Source organism: Gobius niger, assembly GCF_951799975.1.
Source record: "Gobius niger genome assembly, chromosome: 6".
Classification (NCBI taxonomy): Eukaryota; Metazoa; Chordata; class Actinopteri; order Gobiiformes; family Gobiidae; genus Gobius; species Gobius niger.
In genome coordinates this window covers 13,887,723-13,915,716 of record NC_136857.1, presented here as the reverse complement: position 1 = coordinate 13,915,716, position 27,994 = coordinate 13,887,723, and the positions used below count along the sequence as shown (strand labels likewise).

Below are 27,994 nucleotides of genomic sequence, written 5' to 3'. Positions count from 1 at the left end.
TGGTGCATGAGCTTGAACCAATTGGAGCCCAGTCTTTACTAGAGAAAAATCATCCCGCACCTTAGATTGTTTCAAAGGATTTCATAGGCAGTTTGATGCGTCTTAACAGAGGCAAACATTTGTCCCTCATCAAGTGCTTAGGTCAATTATCCCCCTCCCCCCCTTTTTCCCTCAGAAGGAATCCATTTATAAATTTATTTAAAATGCATTTTATTTTCCTTTACAAGAAACAAAAGCAGACAAAGAAATAAGATGACAGGGAAAGGAAGTGGAAAGCTGTATATAAAGAGATGCAACCTCTGGCGTTCTCCAAAAATATGTACAATTCAAAGTAATATCCATACAAAACATGCCACATACAATAAAAATGAACATTTATTCATATTCCCTAAAAGTATCTCTGCTGTACATATGCAATATCTTTTTAAAAAGTATGTCAGGTTACAAAATTAAATTTGAGCAAACTTTATTAAATTAGAAGAAATGCAGAGATCTTAAATTAAGATTTAGCAACGTTAAAAAAATGTCAGGCTAAAATCCAGTGAGTGGGATAATGTCTCATGGTTTTCCCTTGAAATAGAAACATACCAAAAATATATATATCACTGTATACTTGATCAATATCTACCACTTAGAGAAGATCTCCATTATAGTCCAAGAGTGCAATTCATAACCAGGTTAAGTATGGAGTTAACTGAGTAATTACATCATACAACATACAGGAGGCCAGGTTCACAAGGTTTACCAGCACATTCACTTCTATAGGGAAAATATATCCAAACAAAAGCACTACAGGAAGTCCAGGGGTTTCCATTCAAGAGTATGTTTTTCCGATTGCGACCAATAAAAAGGGACAGGTCTGATCATCAAGCAGTAGTATAAATAAAACACAAACAATATTACATAAATAGAGATGCTATGCACCAAAGTACTGCTGTAAGAAAGAAGTGATTTGTGTCTAATTAACTCTCCTCATGAAACTTTAGCAAAATGTATTGCCCTCAGCCTCGACCGGGCTGATTCAAGTGAAAACATTATAACAAACCTGTCAGAGCTTTTAGCAAAAACACTAATAGAAAACAGGTAAATGCAAAAACACTCTGATTCATATACATAAAGATATTAGTTTGCCATTTACACATATTTATATCTATTTACAGCTTCAACTTTGTTAAAATGATATCCAGTGGTTGTTTCTTCCGATTTTATGTCTCTACACTTTGAGTTGTTTACAAAGGGGCTGGATAAAGAGTTGCTCTCCCCTGATGCATATACTATATATACATTTTGTACAATTTGCATTTAATAATCATGTGAGGTTTCAGGTTAGGGAAGAGGGGGGAAAGTAGTACGGGATATTGGAGTTTTAAGTAAAGCTCCCTTTAAAGACATTTTCATTTTTACATAGAAGTGAAACAAATGCCCTTTTTTCAATAAGTCTTTTCCTGCCCTCGGGACGCCTCGCGGGGACAGTACCAGCACTCGAAAAGCCCGCTCAGACAGAGAAAGACTTACTACAGTAAAGTTATCAACAGTCCGCTGAATATTACAGAGAGGAAGAGACATGATTCAAAGTGTTAGCGGCGGGTTATAAAACGTGTTAAAACGGGACAGTAGTCGTCGGTCCACACGGAGCCTGAGCCGCAGTGGAGCTCGAATGAAGCGAAAAGCAAATGTGCATTTAGAGATGAGACCAAATCCGTTCAGTCAGTCACTGTCTGCAGCAACTCAAAAAGGTGATGTTCTTGTGCTTCCACACAGCTAAGAGCATGGGTACAAACGCTTCAAGAAGAAAAAAAAAAAAGCTACATTAATGATTTGGAGTCATACATGACACCTGCTAAGCTTCTGATTGTGATTTTAATATTTTTTTTTATTTATCAAAAATGTCATATATTTCTTCTGTATAAATAATGAATAATAATTATGTTGGCTCATTATTGTAAATCATCATCAGCATAGAGTAGATAGAGCAAACCTGCTGCTTAAGTTTCCCTGCTTGTCCGAGAAGGCTAAGCCCATAAAAACATCCCCCTTCCGCAGTAGCAGTCGACAGTTATTATACAAAGCAGTCACTTCCCGATAAATCAATGAGGTAGACAGGGTCACGCTAACCCACCTTAGGGACTCCACACAGTCACAACATCTTGAGCCACAGAACAATAACATCTCTAATTTTATAATCACTTAAAATCATCTTTTTCCATCAATCATCTGCCGCTCTTACTCAGAGCCGCGTCATGATTGTCTAGCGAGCCAATATCCATGTTGTCTTCATTGATAGGTTGATGGGAAAGTGCCTTTCAGAGGTGAAGGTAAAGTGTAGAAGGGGAGGAAATAGGTCCGACTTCAAAACAAAAAAATGCATCCCAAGTTCATTCTTAGTATTTTCAAAATGGCTTTTTGTTGCAGCTCCAGGTGAGCTTGTAATATGAGGACTGATATCAGACGGTCAGAACCATTTGGTAGATGTTGAGGATTGTTTCCAGCCATTGTAAGCTTAGTGAGAACAGTCGAGAAGGAGAAGGGGGTTTGGCTGAGGAGAAGGTTTCTTATGCCACTGTAGGTGAGGATTTGTTGCTTTATTAATGCTCTTCATACCTTTGGCTACAGGTGTCAATGCTTTAGTCATTCACTTGGAGGCTGCACCACCTCCATGTCTTTCAGCTTATGCACTGGCAAAGATGGATTCAAAGGCTTTGGCGCACATGTTGTCTGGCACCTTATGGAGCGGAACACTCATTTTAGTTCATCCACTTTCGGCAATTCCAGGCTCCACAATGACAAGGGATTTTGTGCTGATCATCCTCAAAATCAAACTGGTAGTCATACGTCAGCTGCAAAAAAAAAGAAAAAACAGTAAAAAGATTCAATACAAGAACCTGTACATATTTAGAAACATAATATCTTAAAAGTGGAATCACAAACCTCTTCTCCCTTGGGAATCTTTCGGCTAGAAATAATGATAATCTTGTCTTCTTTGTCAAATGTTACCACCTCGGCCACACAGTTGGGGGCACAGGAGTGGTTGACATAGCTGGATATGCAAAAGGGGAAGTTATAAATAGTTCATGCCATTCACGTCACCAATGAACAAATTTGAAGTGAACACTTACCGAGCTGGGCCACCAGTCAGAGTAGCATCAATGACCTGTTCATTGTTGATGCGGAACATGTAGATGCCACGATTCTGAAAGACGTGTAAAAAAAAAAATGATTAAGGACTGAAACACAACGTAACAATATTTTTCATTAGGTTCATTCTCAGCCTGCGACATCTCATTATAAACCTAAACGTCACTCCCTGCATAGTTCGACTGTGCTGATCTATTCAAAAAGACTGGATGAATTCGGCTCACCTGTGACTCATAGATCTTTTCTCTTCGATTGGCCACTTCGTTGCGTATGACAGTGCCGATATATTCAATGACCATGGTGTGCTTTTCCAAGTCCTTAGCAGCATATAACCCGAGGCCCTGAATTCGAGATCGTGCCAGGTAAACATTATTCTTCCACTCGGTCTTCAGCCGCCGGTACTGGGACGATTTGGAGTGAACAAACTGTTTGCTGTATGGTGTGTTAAGCTCTCCAGTGAATGTACTCTGGTAGGCTTTAGAAACGCTGGTGCTGTTTAGGGTGTGAGGCCTTAAAAGAAACAATCCTCTCATTAGGTAAAACATATTTTCCCACATAAACAGAGGTTTTAATGAATGCATACCTCTTGCACTGTGCAGTAACCTTGGGCTCAGAGCGGGCGCAGCCCGTGGGATTAATCATGAGAGGGAGCTCCATGAGAGGGTGACGCCCGTAACGGAACTGGTAATTCTGACAACTCTCCACTCCAGGTAACTACAAACAATATCAAAAAAAGAATTTCTTTGAACATGTACGAATTAACTTATATATATTATAAACCACAGTTAAATGGTTTGACTTCTTACCGATTCTGTGATGCGCATCACAGCATTGACGGTCAGGCCGTGCATTTCCTCTCCTTTGAGGTGTTCTGTGAACAACTTCAGCATAGAGGACTCCTCTCTTAATTTGGCCACCTGTTGAACCACTCGATTCCAGATTCCTGTTTCCATTACAAACATAAATTAGAAATCAAAAAGTCTCTGGTTGATCATCTCTGTTAAATGTAGACACCATACGAGTTGACGTACCCTCTGGTGTAGTGTCACGATAATGCAAATCCTCCATGCCATACTCCAGAACACGCACCTCGAACAGAGGGCGGCTATTGTCCTCGTTGATGCGACAGCGATATCGGCATCGCTTGTTGGGTACACGAGTGCTCCAGTAGATGCGGGTGGCCTCGTAGCCCACAGGGAAAATGGCAGTGGCTGAGTGGAAGTGAGGCATCTGGGAGGGCAGTAGCTGACCCACAGCATGAAAGATCAGACCTCCAACTCTGAACAAGTGGATTCTGTCTCCTCGCTGTAAGATACTAGCAATCTGCTTCACTTCATCTCGCTCAATGTAGACGCGCCGTAACACAGCAAACGTGCTCAGCTCATCTTCACTGGGTCCTTTTAGCTTATGCTGTGTGCACAACATAGTCTTGTCTTTGAAGAACATGCAGCGAGCACGGATGGCACAGGCAAAATGATAGACATTAGGGCAGCGCAGCCTGTTGCAGCTGTTGGTAGCACCTGTTTTCTGGCAGCAGGCACACAGAGTACGCAGCCCTCTGCGCAGGGCCACCTCCACATTGATGAGAGCCCCTCCTTGTGTTTCATAGACCTCTGTGGACCACAGAGCACAGTTAAGATGAACCCACAAATCCACATCAATGTTGAGCAGGCGTCCCGGTCCATCCGTGGTGCCATCGGACTCGTCGTGACAAAAGCAGCATTTGCGTTTGTCCCGAGGCAGCTTCTCAGGTCTAAATGTAATGCGCAGTCGCTCCATCAGCTCCGACACTTCTCTGCTGCTCTCCTTCTTAGACCCACCCTTACGGATAGTGATGACAAACTGCAGACGCTTCCAACGAATCCCTTTCCATTTTTTCACTTTTGGTTGGACGATCTCATTGTCTGGTGAAGGGGCTCGACGTGTTTTTAATGGTTTTGAAGACGACTCTGTGGGCGAGTCTTTATCAGGCTCAGCTAATTCAGAGTTCAAATCCTCCTCCTTAGCATCAATTTTTAGTGAATCTTCAGCAGGCGCATCAGTAACCATTTCTGTGGGAGTGACTGAATCTGAAATCACTTCAGACTCTGAGGCTTTAGGCGGTGAAGCACTACCGTCCTCGTCAGGCTCACTCTTGATCTCTTCTTTAGTTTGTATGGAAGGAGATGAGGGAGACGTTTTGGAAGGGTCCGTTTCATTAGCAAGTTCTTGGGTTGATGGTTCCTGGTCATCTGGAGGAGCTGGTGATGGAGGCGGAGATTCCTCAACCGGAATTACAGGGAGATGCCTGACATCCAAGTCATTTACGTTGGTTGTGTAACAGTGCAGTGCTGGCTTGTCCTCGTTTTCTGCAAATTCCTAAAGAAAAAAGAAAAACACATGATAAATACTTCAAACAAATAGCAAATAAAACCGGTAACAAGGCTCATAGCATAGTAGGGCAAGGCACCACATTCAACTTAAGAAATATGCTTCAAAAAAGTACTAAATCATTCTATCACACTAAATCATTAACACAAAAAGCAACTACCTAATAAATACACACGTTTGCACATAGTAAAAATGCAAACTAAAGAGGTCTCACCGTACCTGTTTGATTAGGGAAAGTATATCCACATGTTTTTTCAGTGTACAGCCAGGGAGTGACACATCGAACTGTCTGAGCCATTCATCTGAATTAGGTGTGGCATTGTTCTTTACACAGAGGGGACCTGTGAAGCCTGCAGAAAGAAACATTCTTTATATATATTTCTATTTCAACACAACTCTTAGAAATTAAGTGTGTACATTACCAGGCTGTCCTTGCGCCTTATTAGGCTCTTCGAAATCTGTGCTTTCTGGAGGGAAAGTCACCTCATAAGAACCCGGCATTCGAATGTTTAGAAGCTGGGCCATGGCTATCATCACATGATTGAGTTTCTGAAGAGGAACCAGGTTTTGGTTTTAAATAATGTACATTGGAATAAAACATTTTATTTAAGAACTTATTTATTTATTACCTTGGCAGCTGCAGAGGACAGTGTGAAAGTAACAGATACTTCATTACTGTTGGGTTTGTTCAGATGGTTTGACGTGGAAAGTACTTTGTCACCAGAATCAGCAAGTGGCTTATTTTCTTGAAATTCTGAGTTTTAAGCAATAATTCTTTGTCAGTTTAAGTTTGATCAAAAGCACAACTCAGAATCATAAAAATTCACCGACAGATACATACCTGGTATAGCAGTGCGCGGGATCAGAGGAATAACAGGAGAGATAGCCCTTTCTGTCTCTTCCTCTTTGGGCTCTTTGAGCTGAGGGAATCGTGTTGTGCCTTCTCCCACATTACTCTCTGGGGACGATGCAGGAATTATACTTTCTGGTGCGTCCTCATCATCGCTCTCCATTCTGTTGAACATGTTGAATTTAACCAAAGGGCTGAATAAAGGACCATTTGTGTGATTGTACTTATTGACTTACCGGATATCTTCATTCTGATTGTGTGGTGGCGTAGGAAGAGCTGCCAGAATGTCTACACTCTTGACTTCTTCAGTGGTGCTGGTGTCTATCAAATACACAGAATTTAATAACCAAGCACACTCATGCCTGTTTGTGCATCCAACTCAAAGATTTACCCATTCGCTCAGCAGCTGTATCAGTCTCCTGTTTACCCTTTGATGAAAGCTCCTCTCCAGTCGTCATCCCATTTGGCAGCTTATGCTGCACAGAAGGAGGCGGCGTGGGAGGCAGAGATGACGGAGGTGTAGGAGGGTTGCTAAGGTTACTCTGAAAATACAATATTGTAAGAAAAACAGGAACTTTTTTGTTTAATGTAATTTAAAAATGAATGTCATTACCTTTGTAAGTAGCTGAGAATAGTAATCTGGGATGTTGTCCAGCACTGCATTTCCAAAGGATCCTTTTAGCTGGGCTTTCCCATTGGGTAGACTGCTTCCAAAAGGGGCAAAAAGATCTAGGCTTGCGGTTATGGACGGCTCCATCAGAGGCAGCAAGGAAAGACCCTGAAATGTGACCAATACTTAATGAAGACAGATGTCATCTCAGAATCTTAAGATTGTAGAAGTATAATTTACCTGTTTGAGCTGTTTTATGAGAGCTTCTGGACTTTTCCCCATTTCATCCTTCTTGTTCTTTTTTCTAGCATTGGGTCCTCCAGTTACTTTATTTGTACGTTTGGGCTTAGGCAAAGGGGGTCTTTTTGTAAGAGATTGTAAATCTTCCATATTTTGTGGTGTCCCTTGAAGCTTTTGTTCTAACATAGCCAATTTATTATTTATGTGACCATTAATTTCATTGTGGATACCATCAGAAGGCCTTTGAGCTCCAAGCTGAAGATTCTTAGTCCTAAGTAGTTTTTGAAGCAGTTGTTGTCCAGTCTCAGGTCTATTATTATGAAGTCCAGAGTCCACGGACATATTCTCAGAAGTAGAAAAGTCATTTCTGGAGTTAGCCATCTCCCCTGGTGCCTCTCGCTTCATGGCCCCATGTGGAGGCTCTCTTTCAGCATTACATTGCACTTCTCTGGGCTCCTGCTTTATGTTGCAAACATTCTTCTCAAACTCATCTCCTGCTCCAGATAGATGATGGAAATGCGCAGCGGGGCCATCCTGAACATGATGAGGCTGTTTTTGGATATGAACATATTTCTGTGGTCCATTGGGAATACATGAAGCAACACGGCAGCTTTCACCGCCGGACCCCTGAGCTTCAACCTTTAATCCTGAACAATCTAGTGGATTCTTTGCTCCAGGAGATCTCAGTGGAGAGGCTTTAATTTGGTATGGACTACCCATTCCAGCCCGACTGTCCGTTCTTGGTGAGGACACATTAGATGCATGGGGTGAAGCAGAATGAACAGGGCTCATACCAAAAGGAGTTCTTGGCGAATAGGCTTGAGATGGCGATCCTTGTACACGGCCAGCTGCAGTGGTTAGCATTGCCTGTTGCTGGTTTGGAGTAGGAGGGCGCATGCCCATGAGGAGATGCCGTTGTTGATCTATTCCAGAATTGGCTAATGGAGAAGTTGGTCTAATCATGCGTGTCGAGTCAATGGGGGAACCAGGCATTGGTACTTGCCCCCTCATAATCTGCTGTTGCTGCATCATTTCCCCCACTGGTTGTTGCTGTTGCCCATGAGTCAACAGACTCTGCTGCATCTGTGAAGAGACACCATGTTGTCCCACTGTCCCCATTGGTCCAAAATGTATTCGCTGGCCTTCCATTCCTTGCATTGGCTGCCTTATTTGTGGAATCTGTCCTTGTGGCATGTGAGGCCTTAACGGACTTTGCTGGCCTGGATTCATTGCCATGCGCATCATTTGGCCCTGCTGCAAATGCCTCTGAGCAATCATAGCCTGTATGTGTTGTATTTGTTGGTTAGGAGGAAGGTTGCGCAGCTGTGGATTTTGGGCAATAATAGCCTGAATGTTAATAGGTGTTCGAATATGTCCAGCTTGAAAGCCAGGCCTTGGAGGCATCATCCCCTGCTGTTGTCCCCTTATTAATCCGACCATGGCTTGTTGTTTTTGCTGCTGAGCTAATAAAGCTTGTTGTTGTGCATTTAGGTTCGCTGCAGCTTGCTGGCCTTGTGTAATTAAGGTCTGCTGTGAGATGTTAGGATCCTGGGATTGCTGTGGGGCATTTTGCAGCTGCTGTGTAACATTTGACTGCACCCCCTCTTCTTTTATGGCTGCAACTTCCATCTTTGCTGCAGTAGATCCCTGCTGCTGGAGAGTTGGTGGCTCTTGACAGTTCTCTCTCTGCTGATTCTCATTTGATAGTACTTGTTGTTCTGCGGGATGGACTGACTGTAATGTTGTACTCACTTGGTTTTGATGCTGTTGAATTTTTGGACTTTCCAAGTCACTCGGATTATATGTTGAAAGATTTGTTTGTGATAATGGATTTGGTGTGGAGGGCCCACTGTGCTGTGGGGGAGTTTTGGAGTCAGTACAGGGGTTTTGATTATCGAAGCCAGACTGTGACTGAGGTGTCGCACTTCCTGCGGAAGGAGAGGATCCCATTTGTGGAGTGGAGGGCTGAGATGTTGCTCCCTGATCTTGGCCAGATTGTGTGAGGAGTTGGGTTGATTTTTGTTGAGCAGTTTGCTGCTGCAGCTGAGAGGCCAGCATTTGCTGAGGCATATTGTTTTGTTGATGAGGATTATGAGGACTCCTAAAGCTAAGTTCATTGGATGAACCAACCAATCCTTGCTGTCCTATGCCAATCTGTGGCCTCTGTTGTTGGGACTGCGCAACTGCCTCGTTACCCATCATTCCTGCTTGAGTGTGTCCTCCTAAAGAAGCCTGAGGCATCTGTGAGACAGATGGACCCCGCCCGATTTGATGATTCACCTGATTAACTAGAATTTGTTGTGGGTTTGGCTGTTGGTGGACAATGTGCGAGTTTCCCATCATGCCAGGTTGTGCCTGGGATAGTACTCCGGATTGTTGGGCTGAGTGTGCCATCATCATCTGCTGTTGCTGCTGTAGTTTTGCCATCTGCATTCTGTGTTGAAGTTGTCTTTCTTGCACCATTCTAGGGTCTGCTCCTTGCATTCCTGGTCCCATAGGGAAAAATCCAACAGGTGCTCCAGAAGGTCCTGGGGGTCTGGTACCACCTGGAAATTGGGGTTGTGGTGTCCCTCCCATGAATGGCTGCCCTTGTGGCATTCGAACAGGTAAGCTCGTTTGAGGCACCATGCCACCGCGCTGTCCCATCATATGCCCACTCTGCTGCCCCATCACCATCTGACCAGGCATTGTGGGAAACATGTGGGATGGAGGACCCGGTGGAGGATGTCCTGGCGGAAGAAGTCCTGAGCCTTGCTGCTGCTGCTGCTGCTGCTGCTGTTGTTTGCTTCTGTACTCTGCAATAAGATTAGTATGCTCCTTCTGTTGTTTCCGTACCTGTAACACATCAAGAATGAATAATTAACAAACTAAAATAAAAATCCTTATAAGTTTGTATTTCTTTATTTTAGTTTCCACACCTGGTCGAGCTGCTTTTGAATTTTGCTTTGTTCTTCTGTGACCAACTTTAATTTTTCAGCATCTGCTTCAGCAAACTCCCTGCCAGCCTTTTTTGCCGTACGTTGTTTTGCACAGAGGGCTTTCCGAGATTTACGGTGGACCCCAATCTGTTCCTCCAAAAACTTCAACTGCATTTGTAATAACTGCTGTGTGTGTAGGAGCCACTCCTCATATTGATGTTGCTCAGCATCATCTAGATTAAATGGCAAATTGGATGTAAAGCAAACATTGTTAATGAATGTAAATAAACAGTAATGAACACGTAAACATTTTAAATCAATGAATGAATAATGTACATACTGATAATTCCTTGGACAAATTGGGGAGGATTAGGCCTCGACTGAGTGGGGTCACTCTGTTCTCCTTCCTAAATAAAATTGTACAGATTGATTTTAAACGTATTTTTAATCGAAAACTTGTTTTGTTGACTTCTTACTTTTGGTGATCCTGAAGTGATATGCCCAGGGTCTGTGCCAGGACCAGATGCCAGTCTTTGTGCAAGCAAAGAGACTTGTTGCCTACAATAAAACATTGCTTTTAATTAAATGTACTGAGAGAATTGTGTCTTAGATAAAATACACACACAAAAAAACACAAAATGACCTGTTGATGCCAGGAGGAACCACCATTGGGTCTGTAAGTACTCTTTTTATTCCTTGGAGAGCCACCATCTTTGCCTTAGCAATAGGATCCATGATGTCATCTGAAACAAATTTGTCAATATCTGTAAGATAAAACATACTTTGAGCATAACAGAGGAAAATGTATGGTATAGCAAAAGTAACCATTTCCTTGCCTTTATCGGGAAAGAGATTGTTGGTCAGAGGAGTTTGTTTAACTGCTGGCTGTGGAGGCATTGCTCCGGGTTGCCCCATCCGCAACATTGCTTGCTGCTGGGACAGGTTCATATGAGGTGGAGCTGCCATTCCAGATCCCATAAGCCTTTGCTGCTGCATGAGATTGGACACTCTTGGAACCATCCCTTGTTGATTCATCATCCCAGGGGCAGGTGGACGGTGATGTGGCAGCATCATCTGAGTGGACACCTGTGGATTTGGCTGACTTTGTAAGCCAAATGGAGGAGCCAGTGCAGCTTGATGGAGGCTGCTGAGTTGGTGCTGCTGTTGCTGTTTTTGTTGTTCTTTTTTCTCATGCTCCAGAAGATCTTGTATTAGCAATGGCAGCTCACCATCTAAAGAGCTTTCAACCTTTGCCAAATCCACAGCAGGAGACTGTCCACCCACATCTGGCAGTCCAAGTGGGTCATCATTGATATCGGTGTGTGAAGCAGCTGAAGGAAAAGGCAAATGGTCACCCTGGCCTGGGAGAGGGTATGACAGTCCACCTAATCGGACAGAGCTCAGAGAGGTTTGCTGATTATCTGAATGTGATGACTTAGTCGCACCAAGAGCTTCTCCAATTTCAGTTTTTACATTAGTCTGAGCTGAAAGCTGCTGGCGAGTGTCTAGACCGCTCTCTTCAACTTTAATTTGGGCTAAGCCAGCAGGTTTAGCAGAAGTTGACATCTGGATAGTGCGACCATCAGACCTGGGAGTGGGTTTCTGTCCCTCCAATTTTGACTTGTCTTCAACTTTTATATGCAATGATCCAGAGGAAGGGGTCTCAATTTCAGCTTCAACAAGTCGCAACTGGTCTGAGAAGACATCCTTAGGGTCTCCTTGGTCCAATTCTGGGTCTGTGTATGCCAACAAATCAAATTCATCACTGTTTAACAAGTCATCTAGATGTGGGTCATTAGCTTCCAGGTTATCCAGATTGCCCAAAGCATCATCCCCCTTGTCAGGATCCAAGTCAAGAGCGAGATCATCCTCATCCTCCACACCAGCATCACCGCCAGTATCTCCCAGCCCCTCCAGATCTGGCTCTGGAAGTACCTCACCATGGTCAGTCGCAGACTGAGGCTGAGCGACAAGATTTTGCTGGGGATGGCGATGCTGATTAACAGCTGAAGAACCCGTTACTGCACCTGACGTCTGTGGAGGCATTAATACTGACAGTCCACCTGGCTGTAACCCCATACGCAATTTCTCTGATGGAACAGTACTATTTTGAGCAATGGGATGCTGTTGAACATACGGTGAAATGATATCCTGCTGGGGTACAAAAAATCGTGGCCTAGGTTGCGGTCCGCGCGGCATGAAATGGGGACGAATAGGCAGTCTTTGAGCATTGTGTCTTAGTTCAATAAACTGTGGAGGGGGGGCTTGGCTCAAAGTCTGCATGCCATCTCCTTGTATTGAGTTGAGGGAATTGGCGATATCCGGCATATTAACTGCTGTATTGAGGTTATGTCTCATACTCATATTTTCCATGCCAGGCTGCAAAACCCTCTGTGGACCTGGTGCCTGGACTTGCCACTGATGAGACATAGGTGGACGAGCAAACATGCCAGGTGGTTTAGTTGTCCCTGGCAGCCTACAAAAGCACAAAGAATTATTCATTAAAAAAATAAACAATTCTACAAATTAGATCTATTGCATATATAGTTAAGTCACTGACCGAACTGCACTGGGATCCATGATTGGTAAGTTTCCCATTGGTTGTGGACCACTGGGAGTTACACCAGGAGTCTTGGCCACTTGTTGTGTTCCAACAGCAGTGACTGCAGCACTGGCACGATCCTGACAAATGACAGTGTCAAAAACATAAGGAATATTTAATATTTTTGTGTTATCAAGTCAGTAAGTGTTTAAGGTAACGCTTTATTTTACACTACCCCTGATACATTGTACCAGTCATATTTATTACAATGTAATGTGCGGTGTAACAATGTGTAATAACTTGCACCTATTTTAGTAGTATGGAGGTACAAAACCCTAACCCTAACCCCAGGCTCACACTAACTACGGTCCGGGTTCGGTCCTGATCCAGTCCAGGTTTGCCCCAAACTACCACTCATAGTGAGTCCGGCTGACACCGTGGCCAGCTCCGCCGGCTCCGGCACCAGATGCTGCGCCAGGCACAGAAACAGCACTCGCGAGAACAGAAGTGCGCGCGGGTTGCCCTCTTTGTGCGAGTTTACGTGATGATTAGCCCCGTATTATAGGTAGTTTTTGTAAACAAAAGCCGCATTTGCCAGTACAACGACTCTCCCCAGTGAAGTGGATGCTTTGCAACCCACTACTGCCCCCTCGTCACTGGTAATGGAGAAATGTTTACATTTACAACGTTACACGCATGTACAGGTGGTAAACGAGACCAGATAAGTTGTGAGCAGACAGATTTTATTTTGAAATACACCGGATCTTCTTTCCTCACGAGACCCGACTTCCTGCTTGGCTCATGTTTTTCCGTCAGCTTGATTCGCTGGGGCTCCAGGCTCTGGCAAAACTAGACTTTTTGCAGATTCTTTCTGTTGACGCCGGAAGGCCGCCAGATGGCCTCGGGAATCGGACCCGGACTTGGCGGAGCAGTGTGAGTGTGCAACATTGGTTTTAATGACTTTCCAAGTTCGCATGAGGCCGTACCGGACCTTAACCGGATTTAATGTGAGCTGGGCGTAAGGGACTTGTGTATTATTACAATATATACTGCCAAAGTTCTAATACACATTATTCCATTGTGTATGTACAACATAGGTACAAGTTATTACAGATTGTTACAAAGCAATTACAGTGTACTAAATTTGATGAGGTACTATGTATCAAGGTAGTGTAAAAAAAAGTGCAACCGTGTTTTATCCTGGTATATGTGTACAGAATACCTGTGGATAGGGAGGTGGTGCTCTGTTGACCTTTTCTTGTTGAAAGGGCGGTGCCTCACCGCCAGACCAACTCGGAGATGCACTACCTGACGCAGCAGCAGCTGCCTCCTTCCTCTGCATTTGTTGTTTGTTTGTTAGAAAGTCCCTTAGTTTCTGACGCTAAAGGAAAAAGTGAAAACAAATGAAACAACTTTTGAAATCTGCAAAGATACAAATCCTTTTCACATACCTGTCTATGCTTCTCTACTTCAGATGGGCTCAAGCCAATCAATGCAGGATCCTCTTGGGAGCCATCTTGGGAGCCGGACATAGCTGTCTGAGGAGATGCGTCATTGAGACGCACAGGGAGGCTTTCTTGAGGTCCAGAGGTAGGATGTGGATGGGGTTGCTGAAGGTGTCCCTGATTTGCTTGAGTGTGCTGTGGTGGTAATGAATGCCCTGAATTGTTGGGGCAAACACTGTATTGAGTCAATGGTGGTTTACCAGAAAGAGGATCTACTAAAGAATTGCTCCCTTGATGGGGCGGAAGAGGCTGATTAGAATGAGGAGAACCTTTGTAACTTTGATTTCCTTCTGATGGTGATGAGCGAGTTTTGTGAATATTTGAGAATTGATCTCTAGATTGCGGCCTAGATGGTGGTTGAGAGCCAGGGTCTGGAGATTGAAACCGAGGAGGGGCTGGTGAGTGGACAGCATCATTGGAAAATCCACCAGGAGTGTGAGGTGACTGAACGCTTCCCTGGGACTGTGGACTCGAGGGCACTTTGGAGCCCTGATCCGATTGAGCAGTGTTTCTCTGCGTCAACAGAGAGCAGTCAGCGGACTGTGGTCTGGGAGGGAGAGGGGACTGGCTGTGTCCCTCAGTGTATGAATGAGAAGGGGACTGCCTGTAACCTTCAGAAGGATGCTTTGGAGATGCTCCAGGCTGAAGAGGAACACCATCACCTTGGTGAATTCGAGGTGTCATTGGGGCCTTAAACAAACCATCCCCAGAATCAAGCATGCCAGCAGGAGAGTCACCAGTTTGGTCCGGTCTTGCAGAAGAGGAACGGGGGGAAGCAGCACTCATGTCAGCCCTGCACTGTCCTGTGCTGGCAGGTGAGGAGGCCAATGTAGAAGGAGATGGTGAAGATCCAAATTCAGTTCGTCCCAACCCTTGTTGAATTCTAAAAGGATCTCCATAATGAGAATTGTGAGTTGGAGAGAAGACAGAGGACTCTCCAAGTCCAGGACCTCGTGAATGAGGGCTTTGTGGAGGTCCTAGATACTCCTGAGAACCATGCTGAGAGTGTGAAAGATGAGCCTGTTGCTGTTGCTGTTGTTGTTGCTGTTGTTGTTGCTGTTGTTGTTGCTGTTGTTGTTGTTGCTGCTGCAATCTAAAATAAGGGTCAACCTGTTGAGCCCGTCTGGGGGTTCCAGGTGTTCCTGGTTGCATGTCAAAGGGGCCAAGACCGGCTGGCCGTCCCTGAGGAGGACCCAGTGGGCCGGAAGAATAAAAACCTGAGGAGGGGGCATGTAATGGACTTGCCCCTGATTGGGAATATGGTGTAGTTGGGTGAGAGTAAGAATGAGATGAGTGTGCAGGAAGCCTGGCAAGAGGATCTGTCCGGATTTCAGCTGACCCTGGAGTTTTGACAGGTCCATCCGAGAAAAAGACAGAGGATGATCCCGAATCCGGGGGAAAAGGGAATGGGCTTCCTGCTGAGCTGGGCTGGGAGGAGACAGATGTAGAACCAGAAGGTGGAGGGATGTGAAGGTGTAAACTAGGCCGTTCCCCTTTTGCCTGACCTGGCTCTGAATTAACAGGCCTACAGACTTGAATCTCTGCCTGCTGTTGGGAATGAAAATAACGTATCAAAAACAAAAAATAAAAACACAGAATATGGAGACATTCAGAGACCAACAAATTCAAGAGACTCACCTTCTGTGCCTTGTTAATCCTCTGAGCTGCTCTATTATCTTTGGCCTTTTGCTGGAGGAATCAAGATATTTTGGTTATTAATGTCACTACTAATACTAATAAGCAATTAAAAACAATTTGAATAATAATAATTTACCAAATATGGTACTTTGTCAGCAGCTGACACCTTCCTCCAAATTTTCATTATCTGCTTACAGCGGCTTGCCCAGTCTGTTCAGAAAAGAGAAAAAAAAAAATCAGGAAAAAGTGTAAATATGGCTTATGCTGGGGAATGAGTTTAAAGATTTATGTAATAACAGTCACCAGGGTAGTCCTGTTTGAGTGTCGGAAAATTTGTATTGGCGTATAGCACTGGGGAAATGGTGGAGAGTTCCCCTAGTTCCTCATCTTTCTCCCAGCGCTGCAAACTGCGCTGGTTGTAAGACAAGCCGTCTCCTTCTGCTTCAGTTGGAGTGGGAGGTGAGGAGGGTGTTGCTGGTGTTGAGGGAGTAGCCCATGGACTTTCATCTCCATCATCTGGACTAAACAGTCCTCCACGATCTCTGTATAACAGCAAAGAATAAAATCAAAAATTGCAACAACTTACTAGACAACTTTACTACATTCTCAACTAACTGCCACCATTTTTATTGTTACCAAAAGTGAGACCAATACCGTATGTCAAAAAATGGTGATTGTGACAGGGCCGGAAAAGTTTCCGTTGCTCCAGTTGAGGGCAGAGACCCTGCAAAGAATGTTACATGTCAGTTTGTACTACATGAGAGTATAGAACCATTTAATTTTAATTATTTACATGAAAAGCCGTCTTTTGTACCTGAGAGGGACACTCTCTCTGACATAGAACTATGAGTGAGTTCTCCCTTATTTCCCTCCAAAATGGGCTTCATGCTGCTCAAAGAAGAGCTCTCTGATGCGCCAAGAACCTTTTTGAAAAATTGCTCAGAGTCCTGATTCTCCACCCCTTGAGGAAGACCTGGAAATGAGTTAAAAGTACAAAAACGGTTATCCATGCTTTCTTCAATCAATCTCCCCTTAATGAGGTTCTTACTTTTAATTTTCTCAACAGCTAAAATTTGAGAGTGTGATGACATCGGTTCTTTCAATGATGAAGAGGGGACAGGCGTTCCTAAACAGCATTCACATATAAAAAGTAGTCAGAACCTGCCATTTTAAGGATGCATTAAATAGCCCAAGACTAGACTTACCATCACCCTGAGCCGGAGGGGCCACACCCCCTTCCTGCTTAATGGATTGGTTATTCATTATGCAGTCCTTTGTCTCATCTGATAAGAGCATAGAGATGGATCAACATTTTTTTACAACCTCGTATTATACATGGGTCTGTAAATAAGACGACCATCCTACCTTCTGGGGCAGGTTTAACGCCTTGCAAAGCTGGAGGCCGAATAAGGCAAGGCCGAGGCCCAGGAGCGATCATTGCAACTTTTTTACTCAAGTCAATCAACGTCTTCCCAAAGAAAGCCTCCTACAATACATCACAATAATTACATAACTAAAATCGTTAACATTTTAAAGCATCTGTTGTTTTTGATAAAAACAAACCTGGAGATAAGCTGGAAACATGTCCTCCAATTTGCTTTTCTTGCGCCCCCTGCGCTTTTTGGCCTGTTCCTCTCCATCTGCGGGTTTAGGATCCATAATGTTGTCAGTGTCCGGGTGAGGTCCTGCACACAATTCTTTTTTCTTAGCTTACACACTAAATGTATTTACTTAGCATGCCCATTACATTACTTACCCTCTTCAATAGTTCTCTCTATTGGTTGTCCATCTAAAGTCGTTTCTCCAGCCAGCTGAGCGAAAAACTCCTTTTTCAATCGTGTATGACATTTCCGTTGTCTCACCATAAAACCTCCAATTCCTATTGGTTTTCAGATCAATCAATGTACGCCCAGAGTAGACATGTCATAAAAATATTTACAACTACTTACCAGGTCTATATGGTTTTCGCTTTCTTTTTTTGCCATCCTCCATCTCCTCAGCTCCTTTGAGACCATCACATTCTTGTATGCAATCAGCCCCACCATCGGCACCGCCTTCTCGGTCAGGGCTCCCAGGATTCTCCATTTTAGAGTCACAGTCCATGGGTTCCCCACAGGCTAATCAAAAAAGATAGCAAATTACCTCTTCACCCATTATTATGAGGAAAACATAAAATGGTTATCTTGTCCTCACCATCGCCATCCCCTTCCTTCATATCCAATCCATCTGAACCTCCTTCAAAGGACAAGGTGCTGAGACGGGACCTCCTTTGGCGTCTCTTATGGAGGGGGGACATGGACATGCTACGAAGCAACGACATTCCTGACTCTGTCAGCCAAACGCCCTCTAACCGGTAAAACTGAGGTTCTATAAAAAGAGATGGCAAATGAATTAAATTAAGCAACAAAGAAAAACACAAAACAATTCATTCATATTTTACAAACCTGGCTCCTTTAGTTTTATAGAGGCCATAATAGCAGATTCCACTAAAATTAAGAAAAAAGAGGGAATCGAAAAAATTATTATTATTGTTTGCAAGCACGAACTTAAAAATCCCAAAGCTTTTTCACTTACCCACGGGTTTTGGAACATACGGAGAACAGGATGTGCACGCAAAACCTTCATCTGAAGCCTGTTCAACCTCATCTTCAGTGTACAGACTCTCACAGACAGCATGCACCCATCTGCACAAAACATTTGATGCAATATTTAGCTTGCTTTCTTGTGTTCGTGTATGTGTGTGAGCATGCGCGTGGGTGTGAATGTCTTACCGATCACAGTACTGGCATTGCAGCAGTAACTCCTCCTCCATAAAATTTTCTTTGCAGACGGGACAGGCAACAAGGCTTGCACACGGGCCACAGTGGTTGTAGTTATTCTGCCACTCGCAATGAAAACCTGGTGAATCTGCGCCACACTGCACACAGCAAACACACCTGAACAGGAGAAAATGACTGTTAGTGGGTGTGGGTGAGATAGTGATACAAATACTACTGAAGCAATGTTAATTCTGACAACATATCTTAATTTAGTTTTAGTCTTTTGACAAAAACGCAATTTTATTCGAGATTCAGTCAAAAACATATTTTCATTTTTAGTCAACATTGCATTTATAATATTTATTATAATCATGGTCCTCTGCATCATGGAGCTTCTCCCACATGAACAAAGCTCAGAGCTCCTTTGAAAGAGCCTCATATCATTTACATTCTCTGCCTAACTGTCAGTGGAAGTTTGGATGATTTTAGTCTTTCTTTACATTTTTATTTAGTCTTATTTTTGTCTGCACAAATATCTAGACATTTTAGTCATTTTTTAGTCTCATGAAGAACTTCTTATTTAGTTTTAGTTGTACCAAAAATGCTATAAGATAGTGGTTTGTTGGACCCTCCAGGTAAGTAAGTGCTTTATTTGTCATTGTACAAACGTACAACAAAATAGTGTTCAGGTGTTAGTCCTGAGCCATGCCACCACTGTGGGTCAACTTGACCAGCATGTTTTTGGAGGTGCGTTTGTCCCCGTATCAGAGCATGATGTCCTGCACTGGTCAGCTCCACCCCCACATTCCTCTTAGTCCTGCAGCTCCATAACACTCTTTCACCATCTTCTGGGAAGATCTTCGCAGTTAATCTGTTTTATTCTCCAGTGAACGTCCATTAGCCAGAACAATAGTAGGGACAGAAGGCATTTGTGGCTTAGCCGCGAGTCTTGCCCGGATACCTCCTTGTTTGTCCCTTTTTTGTTCCCTGTAGCACCTCTTGTGGGGCCTCCAATGTGCTGCTGGTGTGGTGCCTCTTCAGTGTTTCAGAAGAAGAAATGTGTAGGTCTGGTACAACCAGACTGAGATCAAGATAATTTCAGGACTAAACAGGCGTTATAATAGACCTGATTTGGACTAAATTGTGTCTTAACTAGGTGTAAACCATGTCTAAACCAGAAAAACACCAATAACAATGAGAACAACATCTCTAATACAACATCTCCAGAGCAGCGCTGTCGTTGTAAATTTACATATTATGCAAATGTTTAAGGATGTATTCAACTCCTTTCAAAGCAACAGGTGACCAACAAACCAATGCTTATATTGTTTGTTCCACTTACCATTTGCACTTCCATCCGCCCTTGGGAACAGTGTGCAGAGGTGGGTCCAGGCAGTAGGTGTGATAGCTGACATCACAGTCGTCACAAAGCAGCAGCCGGGAAGGGTCAGAGGCCTTTCCACACATCTCACATACAATGCATTCCAAACAACGCCAACCTTTGCGAAGCATCGTCTTTGTGATCTGTTTGCAAAAACATCTATTTAATTATGAAAATAAAATAATTCTGCTTATTAGAAGTAATAACAGACTGCAGAGTCTGTTATTACTCTACAAGGTCAGGTCCAACCAATTAAAGGATGGTTTCATTTGATCTATCAAGCGGTCAGAAAGATGAACTCAATTCTTCCCACCCCTCCCTCTGATGCGCTCTATTGTGTGATGATAAGAATATTGATAAGAATAATAATACCAACGAATGAACTATTGTAGCCACAGATGCCCTCTGGTAGGCTGACAGAAGCGAGGCAGCCAATTTGCACCACCGGCCCCCTCTGACCACCACAAATGCCACTCAGTCACTAAATTCATACATAGGCTAGGTGGGTGAAGTGTCTTGCCCAAGAACATGGCAACAGTCTACACTTGCAGGAGCTGAGATTTGATCCGCCAACATGAGACCATGAGACTCTACCGTCTGTGCCACTATTTTTATTTTTTACTGTTCTTTGTGCCGATTGCCATTTGGACCAACTGTTTGACTGCACATTTATGTGGTGGAACTGACAATAGAGCTAAATTAACTAGAATATATAATCAATATTTACAACTTAACTGAATACAGATTCTTTCTACTTACTTTACTGTTTACACAGTAAGGATGATAACACTGAGAGCACTGTGCGCAGGCTAGAAGCTGCCCCTCTACGCCTTTTCCAAAGCTGCCACATACGACACACATATCCTGAAACAGATAAGAGATTGTACAACACATTCTAGAAAAGTCTATAAAATATCAGAAAAATGTCGTATCCAAGTCATACCTGAAGCAGGACAAATTTATCACTGTTGGAAAACAAAACCACTGTGTTCTGCATACTGTCATCTTCCTCTTCCTCTTCTTCCTTACTTACTCCAGTGTCTGAGGTCATGCTTAGCTAAAAAAAACATTACAAAAATGTAAACTTCATACAAAGCACAATAAAAACCCATAAACCGTATGATGTATTCTTACCAAAAATGCATCTATGCAGGAAGCCATAGCTTTAAGGCGTGACCTTCCTCCGCGGCCCCTGCCTGAGCCGCCTCCGCGCGGACGACGCCTCCCAGGGAAACTATTACTGCGCCCCTGAACACATATTAAAGAGTTGCACATAATACACCTTTTCTGTACTTCAGTCAAACAGCACTCCTACGATAAAGAAACAATTGCAAGTCTTACCTGTTTGACTCTGGAGCGTCCCGGAGACCCTCTGCGTCTTTTCATTGGTTCGAAGGGGAGGGAGTCATCCGTCTCAGTCAGGTTATCTGAACGAGGCATGAGGTCTGGTTCTCCTGGTGAACCCAGAAAACCACTACTGCTCTCATCACCATGGCTCATGTTGGACGTCTCATCCAACAGCAGCACTGGTTTGACCTCAAGTGAATCTTGTTTTAGAACATCCTCGTCTTCATCCTCATCTTCAGAGTGAGGTAGCAGTTGTAACTCTGAATCATCTGGAGAGATGGCTTCATCTTTTTCATCCATTGACATTTCCTGCAGATCAGCCATGCCAAGTTCTAATGTCTTATCTGATCGCTTTGGAGGACATTTATTCAATGGGTGTGACAACCCTGTGCTGCCACGCTTTCCCCCTTCCATATCTTCAGATTCCTGGTGCAATACAGTGTCTGTGTCTTCATTGCCCTCTGAACCAGTGTGCTGGCTCAAATCTTGTGGACATCTTCCTTTATCAGACTCCAGACAAGAACTGTCCTGTTCTGTTGTTGGGAGGAATGCATAATTATTAGTGTTATTGTGGATGGATGGATGTATTATTAGATGAGGCACATCATGCACAATATGTCTTTGTATTTATCTCAAAAGGATAATTTGCACTTACTTGTTATGTTGAGTGAATCTGAAATGACTCCATGAACCTGGGATGACTCCTCCATTGGTTTCACATCAACCTCTGTAATTCCAACAAAACATTTTTAAGAGAAGATAAACTAATAAGTTGCCCTCATAAAATGAAAAAGTTGTAGGTTTGGCAACATACCCAAATCCATTGGTGTTTCGTCTTGACCAGTTCTTGCGATATCTGCTCCTTTTTTTACAATCTCCTCACACACATTGCCAGTTTTATGTGTTGTGTGCTGCTGATCTTTACAAAGCAGGCAAATATGCTTTGATTCTTGCAGATTCTTTTGTGAAGTGCACTCACTATGCACCCATCTAAAAAAAAAAAAAAAGTTGTTAGCTAGCAAAGCATACTAACAAATTATACTAGGAATTGATTTGACGGCAAATACAGCATTTATTTCCTGCCTTTGAGAATGCCAAGACATGACTAACCTGTGGCAACTGGCGCAGCAGCACTGAGCTGATGGGTTTACAGCTTTACTGCACACACAACAAACAGAAGTGCGATCCCTCTGGCAGTCGTCACATATGGCATAATTGTCAAACCACTGGGTGGAACCTGGTAGTGCTATTCCTCGAACCCCACACTCAGTACAAACACGACACCGCTGGCAAAAGAAAATATTGATTAGTTTAACAATCATTCACAATCATTCACATAGCTAATACAAACCTCCGTGACAACATATACAGTATCTGAGACCACATTAAAAAGGTAGGATATGTAGGAGTTTCCCCAAATATTTCATGAATAAATACAACATGACCTTATCCATGTCCAGGATATGAACAAAATATGTTCAAATTATATTTATCACTGAAAACAATTGTAATGTTGATTAGTTTACTCTTACAAAAGCATCTTATATGGCCTAAAAGTTGTTAGTGTTCAGATTTGTTTTCCTCTCCCCAAAAACTTCCAAAATCCCAACACCTTCCAAACGTTCAGTGGCCATTTTCATTTACTTGTGTCTTCAATATGTAGGGAAGTTGTGATTCCACTATAATGTTCAGAGTGCAAGCTACAAACTACCTTTACATTGCTAACAATGGCAGCTGTTTTCAATACGAAGTTATTATTTCATTTACTGTTTCAAAGCATGTCTATGAATTTAAAAAGTTTATCTTTACTTACTCTGCATTTCCATGGGTCAGAGGGAAGAGAATCCATGGCTGGCTGAAGACAAAATGTGTGGTAACCCTTATCACAGGCATCACACACCAACATTTTGGAGTCTTCACCAGGTTGCCTAAAAACATTGTGTATAATTGAGCAATATATAAAAACAAATCCACATTGTTGATGTTTTTGTATCTTTAGAATACCTGCATGTCTGGCACACTTTACACTCAGGACATTGCCAGCCTGCACGCTGGATTGGTGTGGCACCAATTTCCAGACAAGCAGCATGGTAATGTAAGCCACAACTTGTACAGAATAGCAAGTCTGTGAGCTCCCCAGCAGAGTCACACACTGCACACCAAGACTCCTCACCTGCTATAATTGTAAAGATATAATGATTTTAAAGACTATTACAATAAGGGCAAGACAATTGAATGGTGGGTACTTACCCAACTCCTCTGCCTTATCTATGTGTTGCGGACAGAGAAGTGCTAAGTGTTTCATGGACTGGAAGGATCCACTTGCAGCAGAGCAAGGGAAGTGATAAAACTGCAAGCAGCCCTCAGCATGGCATCGAATGGTTGCACCAAGCCGTTTACAATAGTCGCATAGCTGCAAAAAAAAAAAAAGAAAAAGGCAAAAAAGTTAAAAATTAGATTTTTAAGTAATGTATAAGTACATTCATCAAATACTGAAATGGTAATCACCCGCTGTGTCCCTGAGATAACAGCCTTATCAACATCCTCTAGTTCATCATTCTCTGTCTGCTTAACTCCCTCAGACCATACAGCACACCAATGATGAACCCAGCAACCACCTGCGAGTTAAATGAGAAAAGTTTGATTAAATTATAAGTAATTCTAAACTAACTGGAAATTATGAAAATGAGTAAAAAAATACCAGAGTCATCAAAGAGTGCTGCTAGACAAGAGGATTCAGAAAACCCTATGGAAGACAGGTCATCATTCCCAGGCAGTGGCAGTGAGGAAGCTGATGGCTTGAGTGACGGTCTCTCTGTAGACGGCCCAAAGTGTCTCAGTTCCCGCTGTCCATGCAGACTGCGTTCCACGCAGTTGCAAAGTGCACATGCTCGTACATTTGATCTGTTAAAAACAAAAAGAAATATAAATATTTTCCCCAAAAAACTGTTAATTTATAATGCTAAACATTTTTACAGAAATGTGCTGCAAGTGGTTGTTTCTTCCACAGCTGGAAGTGCTTTGGACTCATCTTCAGGGAGGACACACCGCTTATCAGGGGCATTTTCATCCGCTGTTAAAAAATAGTGATTCATTGATTTTTAAATTTGAGACAATTTACAAGGATTGCAATTATTGTAACAATTTCTACTTCTAACAGACTCCATTTCGTACACTTGACACACTTACCTGTTGGTTCAGAGTCATTTTCGTCGCAGTTGGATTTCTGCTCGTCCATCCCCTGCACTGATTTTGACCTCCCTGACAGAGATCTAGGATTTTAGAAGACAATGGGTTAGATGTCATTGAGAGAAGCATAACTTAAAATAATCTGCAAATGTATCCTGACATTCTTCAATATCTTAGTATTTGTAAGATAAAAACAGAGAAAGACAGAGGTGAGAAAACACTGGTTATTCTGAACGTTGATCATTGCACATTATAGCGTGAATTCTTGTGTATGTTTTTTGACAATGTACGAAACATACCACCTTAATTCTTGGTATTCAATTGCTATGTTTGTATTCATGCAATCGAGCTTACACAAATAATAACGTTAATAGTGACTAAAGATTGAATCCAATCACTGTAGCAAGACGACATTTATTTACCCAGTGATGCATAATCCACAGTGGAAGTAGTGTACACGAAATATGTAAGTTTGCCAAAAAACAAGACAGCTTTTCCAGAAATAAAACAACCATAAAACGGAAAACACAAAGAAAGCTGAACTTCCGCATGCTGGACTTCCTGTTGCAGCAGCGCCGTTTTCGTGTAAAACAGATGTCATTCAAACAGTTCCGCTGTGAGATTATTTCTAAAGACCGCTATAACTCGCAACAAAGTTACCAAACAGGACGGGACCATCATTTCAACCATAACTTAAGAAAAGCACCAAGACGGGATATTGCGTTCTGCACCGACACCGCGTGCTTGGTGTGATTTTAATGAAATTACACGACAACATATGTGGCCTCAAGTGGGCCAACCCTGTATATTCAAACGCAAAGTAATAATTGTGGTAAATATGCCAAACCCGGGTGTACTAAAGAACACAATGCTGGCATTAATGACACTACTACTCATACCTGCTGGACCCTTGAGTACCCTTGATTGTAATCATGCGGCACAGACAACTGTTTTCCTTCCCTTTTTGATGAATATTTGAAAACATGTATCTAGAGTTCTTTCAGTACCACCACTACTAAAGTAAAAATACAGTGGATGTTGGACTGATTTCCTTACTGAAGTTGCAGGACAGCTGTGTTCAAACAGGAATAATTAAACTAGTTATGCGACATTTAACAACATAACCCCTTTTCAAATCTCCCATAAAGTATAGATGTTCACTACCGGTGCTTTACAATAAAACCGTGGTGGTTAGAACTGGGAATTAGTACAAGGCCTGCGTGTAATGTGCGCAGTTTTGCAAGACTTACAAATATGCTTTAGTTAGACTCCGAATGTATGCCAAATCATTATTTTGAGCACAGCAAACTGCCTTTAATCAAATGTATCAGCCTAAAGCTACAACAGAGAGGTAACTATTAGTGATAATTCGTAGGCTTTACGGCATCTTGCATAAAAGAGACGACATGAAGACATTTCTCAGCTAGCTTGATGGAAGCGTTTAATTACATCACAAACTGACTATAAATGTATAAATGAGCTATGTATCGTATTACATGCAAGAGCTTTAGCTTTCAACAAAATGTAAACCACAAAGTAAAAGTGAAACAATATTTTGACCGCATAACAAAGCACTAGTTGTCAATGTAAACATCGACTTCAAAGGTTTGATTCTGCTTCAGTAAATAGCCTACACCACACCACTGGTAACAAACTGTTACGGAAAGGCAACAACAGCCAATCGTGACGTCGCTGCAAAGTGCACCAAAGGATCATAACAAAGACGCTATCACTGTAGTTTCAGTGAAAAGACATTATCGACTGACATGTAAAACGGACCATTTACTGTATTACTCGTCAAGGCTGTACACAAATACCCAAACACCGCGGAGATATTGGTAGTGCTACGCTATTGCTCCAGGAAATAGTCTTCCCCATCTGACAGCAGCTAACCGCTAAACGCTACGTTAGCAACTAGCTTCTCAGATGGGGCAGCCGTGCTAACATTACCCGGTTGTAAGGTCAGGGTTTGTGTGCCACAGTGATGTACGTGGTGTAAGGGTGAGAGATTGAGGCCACTTACCTTACACACACAGTGTTGTCTCTTCATTCATCAGCAAAACCTCAACAGTGACAAAACTTCCAAAAAGACTGTTGGTCGCTTCATTTTCTAAACAGGACTTAACGCTGCAGCTAGCCGGCTGCAGGGAGAGTGGGGGGAAGTGCACGTCGGCGGAAGGAAGGTAGGCTTTGCGGCGCTGCTAGCATTAGCATATCCACCAGAATTGCTATGGTTAGCAGGCATATCACTACCAGATTTGTAGCATGCCCCACGCATGCGTAAGGCTGCTTCTACAGCTGCTCCACTTGGACAAATCCGGCGATTGAGTTTCATTTAGCCTACAGCATAAATACAGACAAACGGTCTGATGCTGTTTCAATGCATAGCACTAGGTTGTGTTGAAAACTCTAAATAGATTTGCCTCAATGTGTTTTTGTATTTGTACGAAATGTTCATTTTATCCTATTTGATACAGAGCACAACAACTCCTTGGAGCGACGCAAATCTGGCAGTGACAGGCTCATCGGTTCTGCTGCAGGATGGTGGTATTCCGAGAATCCCCAATGCTAACGACACTGCACCATAGACTGTATATAAATATATATACACTGCACACATATTTCTACATTTATTAATGGATATTACAATTTTTAATTGCACAGCTCAGAGAGTTTAGTTTTAGATGGGCTCTTTTTGTGTGTGTGTTGCTTCTCACTCTGTAGCCTTAGCTAACCCTGCTTTGCCTCTAAGCATACAGCAACACAGAACACACTGCGTCTAAATCATTTAAAATATATATTATTCATGACAGTGCTGTACAAATTAGTTCATACATAATCATGTAACACAGACATGCATTTAAAAACAAATGAACAAGAAGTAGCATACGCACAAGTTTGTCAGTTTGAGACAGAAGCAACTTTAAATATTATTTCAATCAAATACTGCATTTGAGGGTTGAAAGATTTGCAATATCAATTATTTTTGAGTCATTTTATAGCGTGTTTAGGTTAATTGTTATTTCAAGCTTTGCTGATATGATATTGCCTTGATATATTAAGTTAATCTAAAATTGTACACACACTGTGAGTGAAATGCATAATTTAATCAATCAATCAAACTTTATTTATAAAGCGCTTTTCATGCTGAAAGGTATCACAAAGTGCTTAACAGATTACACATTTAAAACAATACGCCTGGCACATCCTCCCATATATATTATATATTAGGACCAAATAAATAGATGTCAGTTAAAAGCGAAGCTAAAAAGGTGGGTGAGCCTGCTTGAACATTGTGACTTTTCAGGTGTTGCCTTGTGGGTTAGTACACCTTTATTCAACACGATTGTGACACTGTTTCGCTTCTGAAATGTGAAAAGAGCCACTATTAATTTTTTACCAAGATCTTGTATTGAAGGGAGTATGACCACTGCGCAAAGCCTCCTCCAGCACATCCCAAAGATTCTCAATGGGATTAAGATCTGGACTCTGTGGTGGCCGATCCATGTG

General features: G+C 42.6%; 1 protein-coding gene across 1 annotated transcript; it reads right to left on the bottom strand.

The window, feature by feature from the left end:
- Nucleotides 1-264: 264 nt before the first annotated feature.
- kmt2d (lysine (K)-specific methyltransferase 2D) lies at nucleotides 265-26,729 on the bottom strand. Its single transcript, XM_079559290.1, has 53 exons — nucleotides 26,508-26,729; nucleotides 24,485-24,567; nucleotides 24,272-24,368; nucleotides 23,997-24,199; nucleotides 23,804-23,913; nucleotides 23,546-23,708; nucleotides 23,300-23,471; nucleotides 23,109-23,223; nucleotides 22,406-22,581; nucleotides 22,110-22,285; nucleotides 21,951-22,022; nucleotides 21,290-21,828; nucleotides 21,083-21,196; nucleotides 20,892-21,005; nucleotides 20,708-20,812; nucleotides 19,910-20,091; nucleotides 18,580-18,744; nucleotides 18,383-18,492; nucleotides 18,253-18,294; nucleotides 18,002-18,175; nucleotides 17,758-17,925; nucleotides 17,565-17,687; nucleotides 17,372-17,493; nucleotides 17,174-17,294; nucleotides 17,014-17,091; nucleotides 16,857-16,934; nucleotides 16,623-16,781; nucleotides 16,463-16,532; nucleotides 16,112-16,350; nucleotides 15,945-16,018; nucleotides 15,809-15,859; nucleotides 14,117-15,718; nucleotides 13,888-14,046; nucleotides 12,684-12,805; nucleotides 10,767-12,599; nucleotides 10,600-10,681; nucleotides 10,464-10,530; nucleotides 10,124-10,356; nucleotides 7,206-10,040; nucleotides 6,969-7,133; nucleotides 6,747-6,897; nucleotides 6,592-6,676; nucleotides 6,347-6,519; nucleotides 6,135-6,259; nucleotides 5,928-6,054; nucleotides 5,725-5,855; nucleotides 4,167-5,493; nucleotides 3,942-4,078; nucleotides 3,719-3,849; nucleotides 3,360-3,645; nucleotides 3,117-3,190; nucleotides 2,929-3,037; nucleotides 265-2,837 (listed from the first exon to the last, which is right to left on the bottom strand). Exons 2-53 carry the CDS (start codon nucleotides 24,531-24,533, stop codon nucleotides 2,745-2,747), a joined length of 14,208 nt encoding a protein of 4,735 aa, XP_079415416.1. The 5' UTR covers nucleotides 24,534-24,567; nucleotides 26,508-26,729; the 3' UTR covers nucleotides 265-2,744.
- Between the last annotated feature and the right edge of the window lie 1,265 nt (nucleotides 26,730-27,994).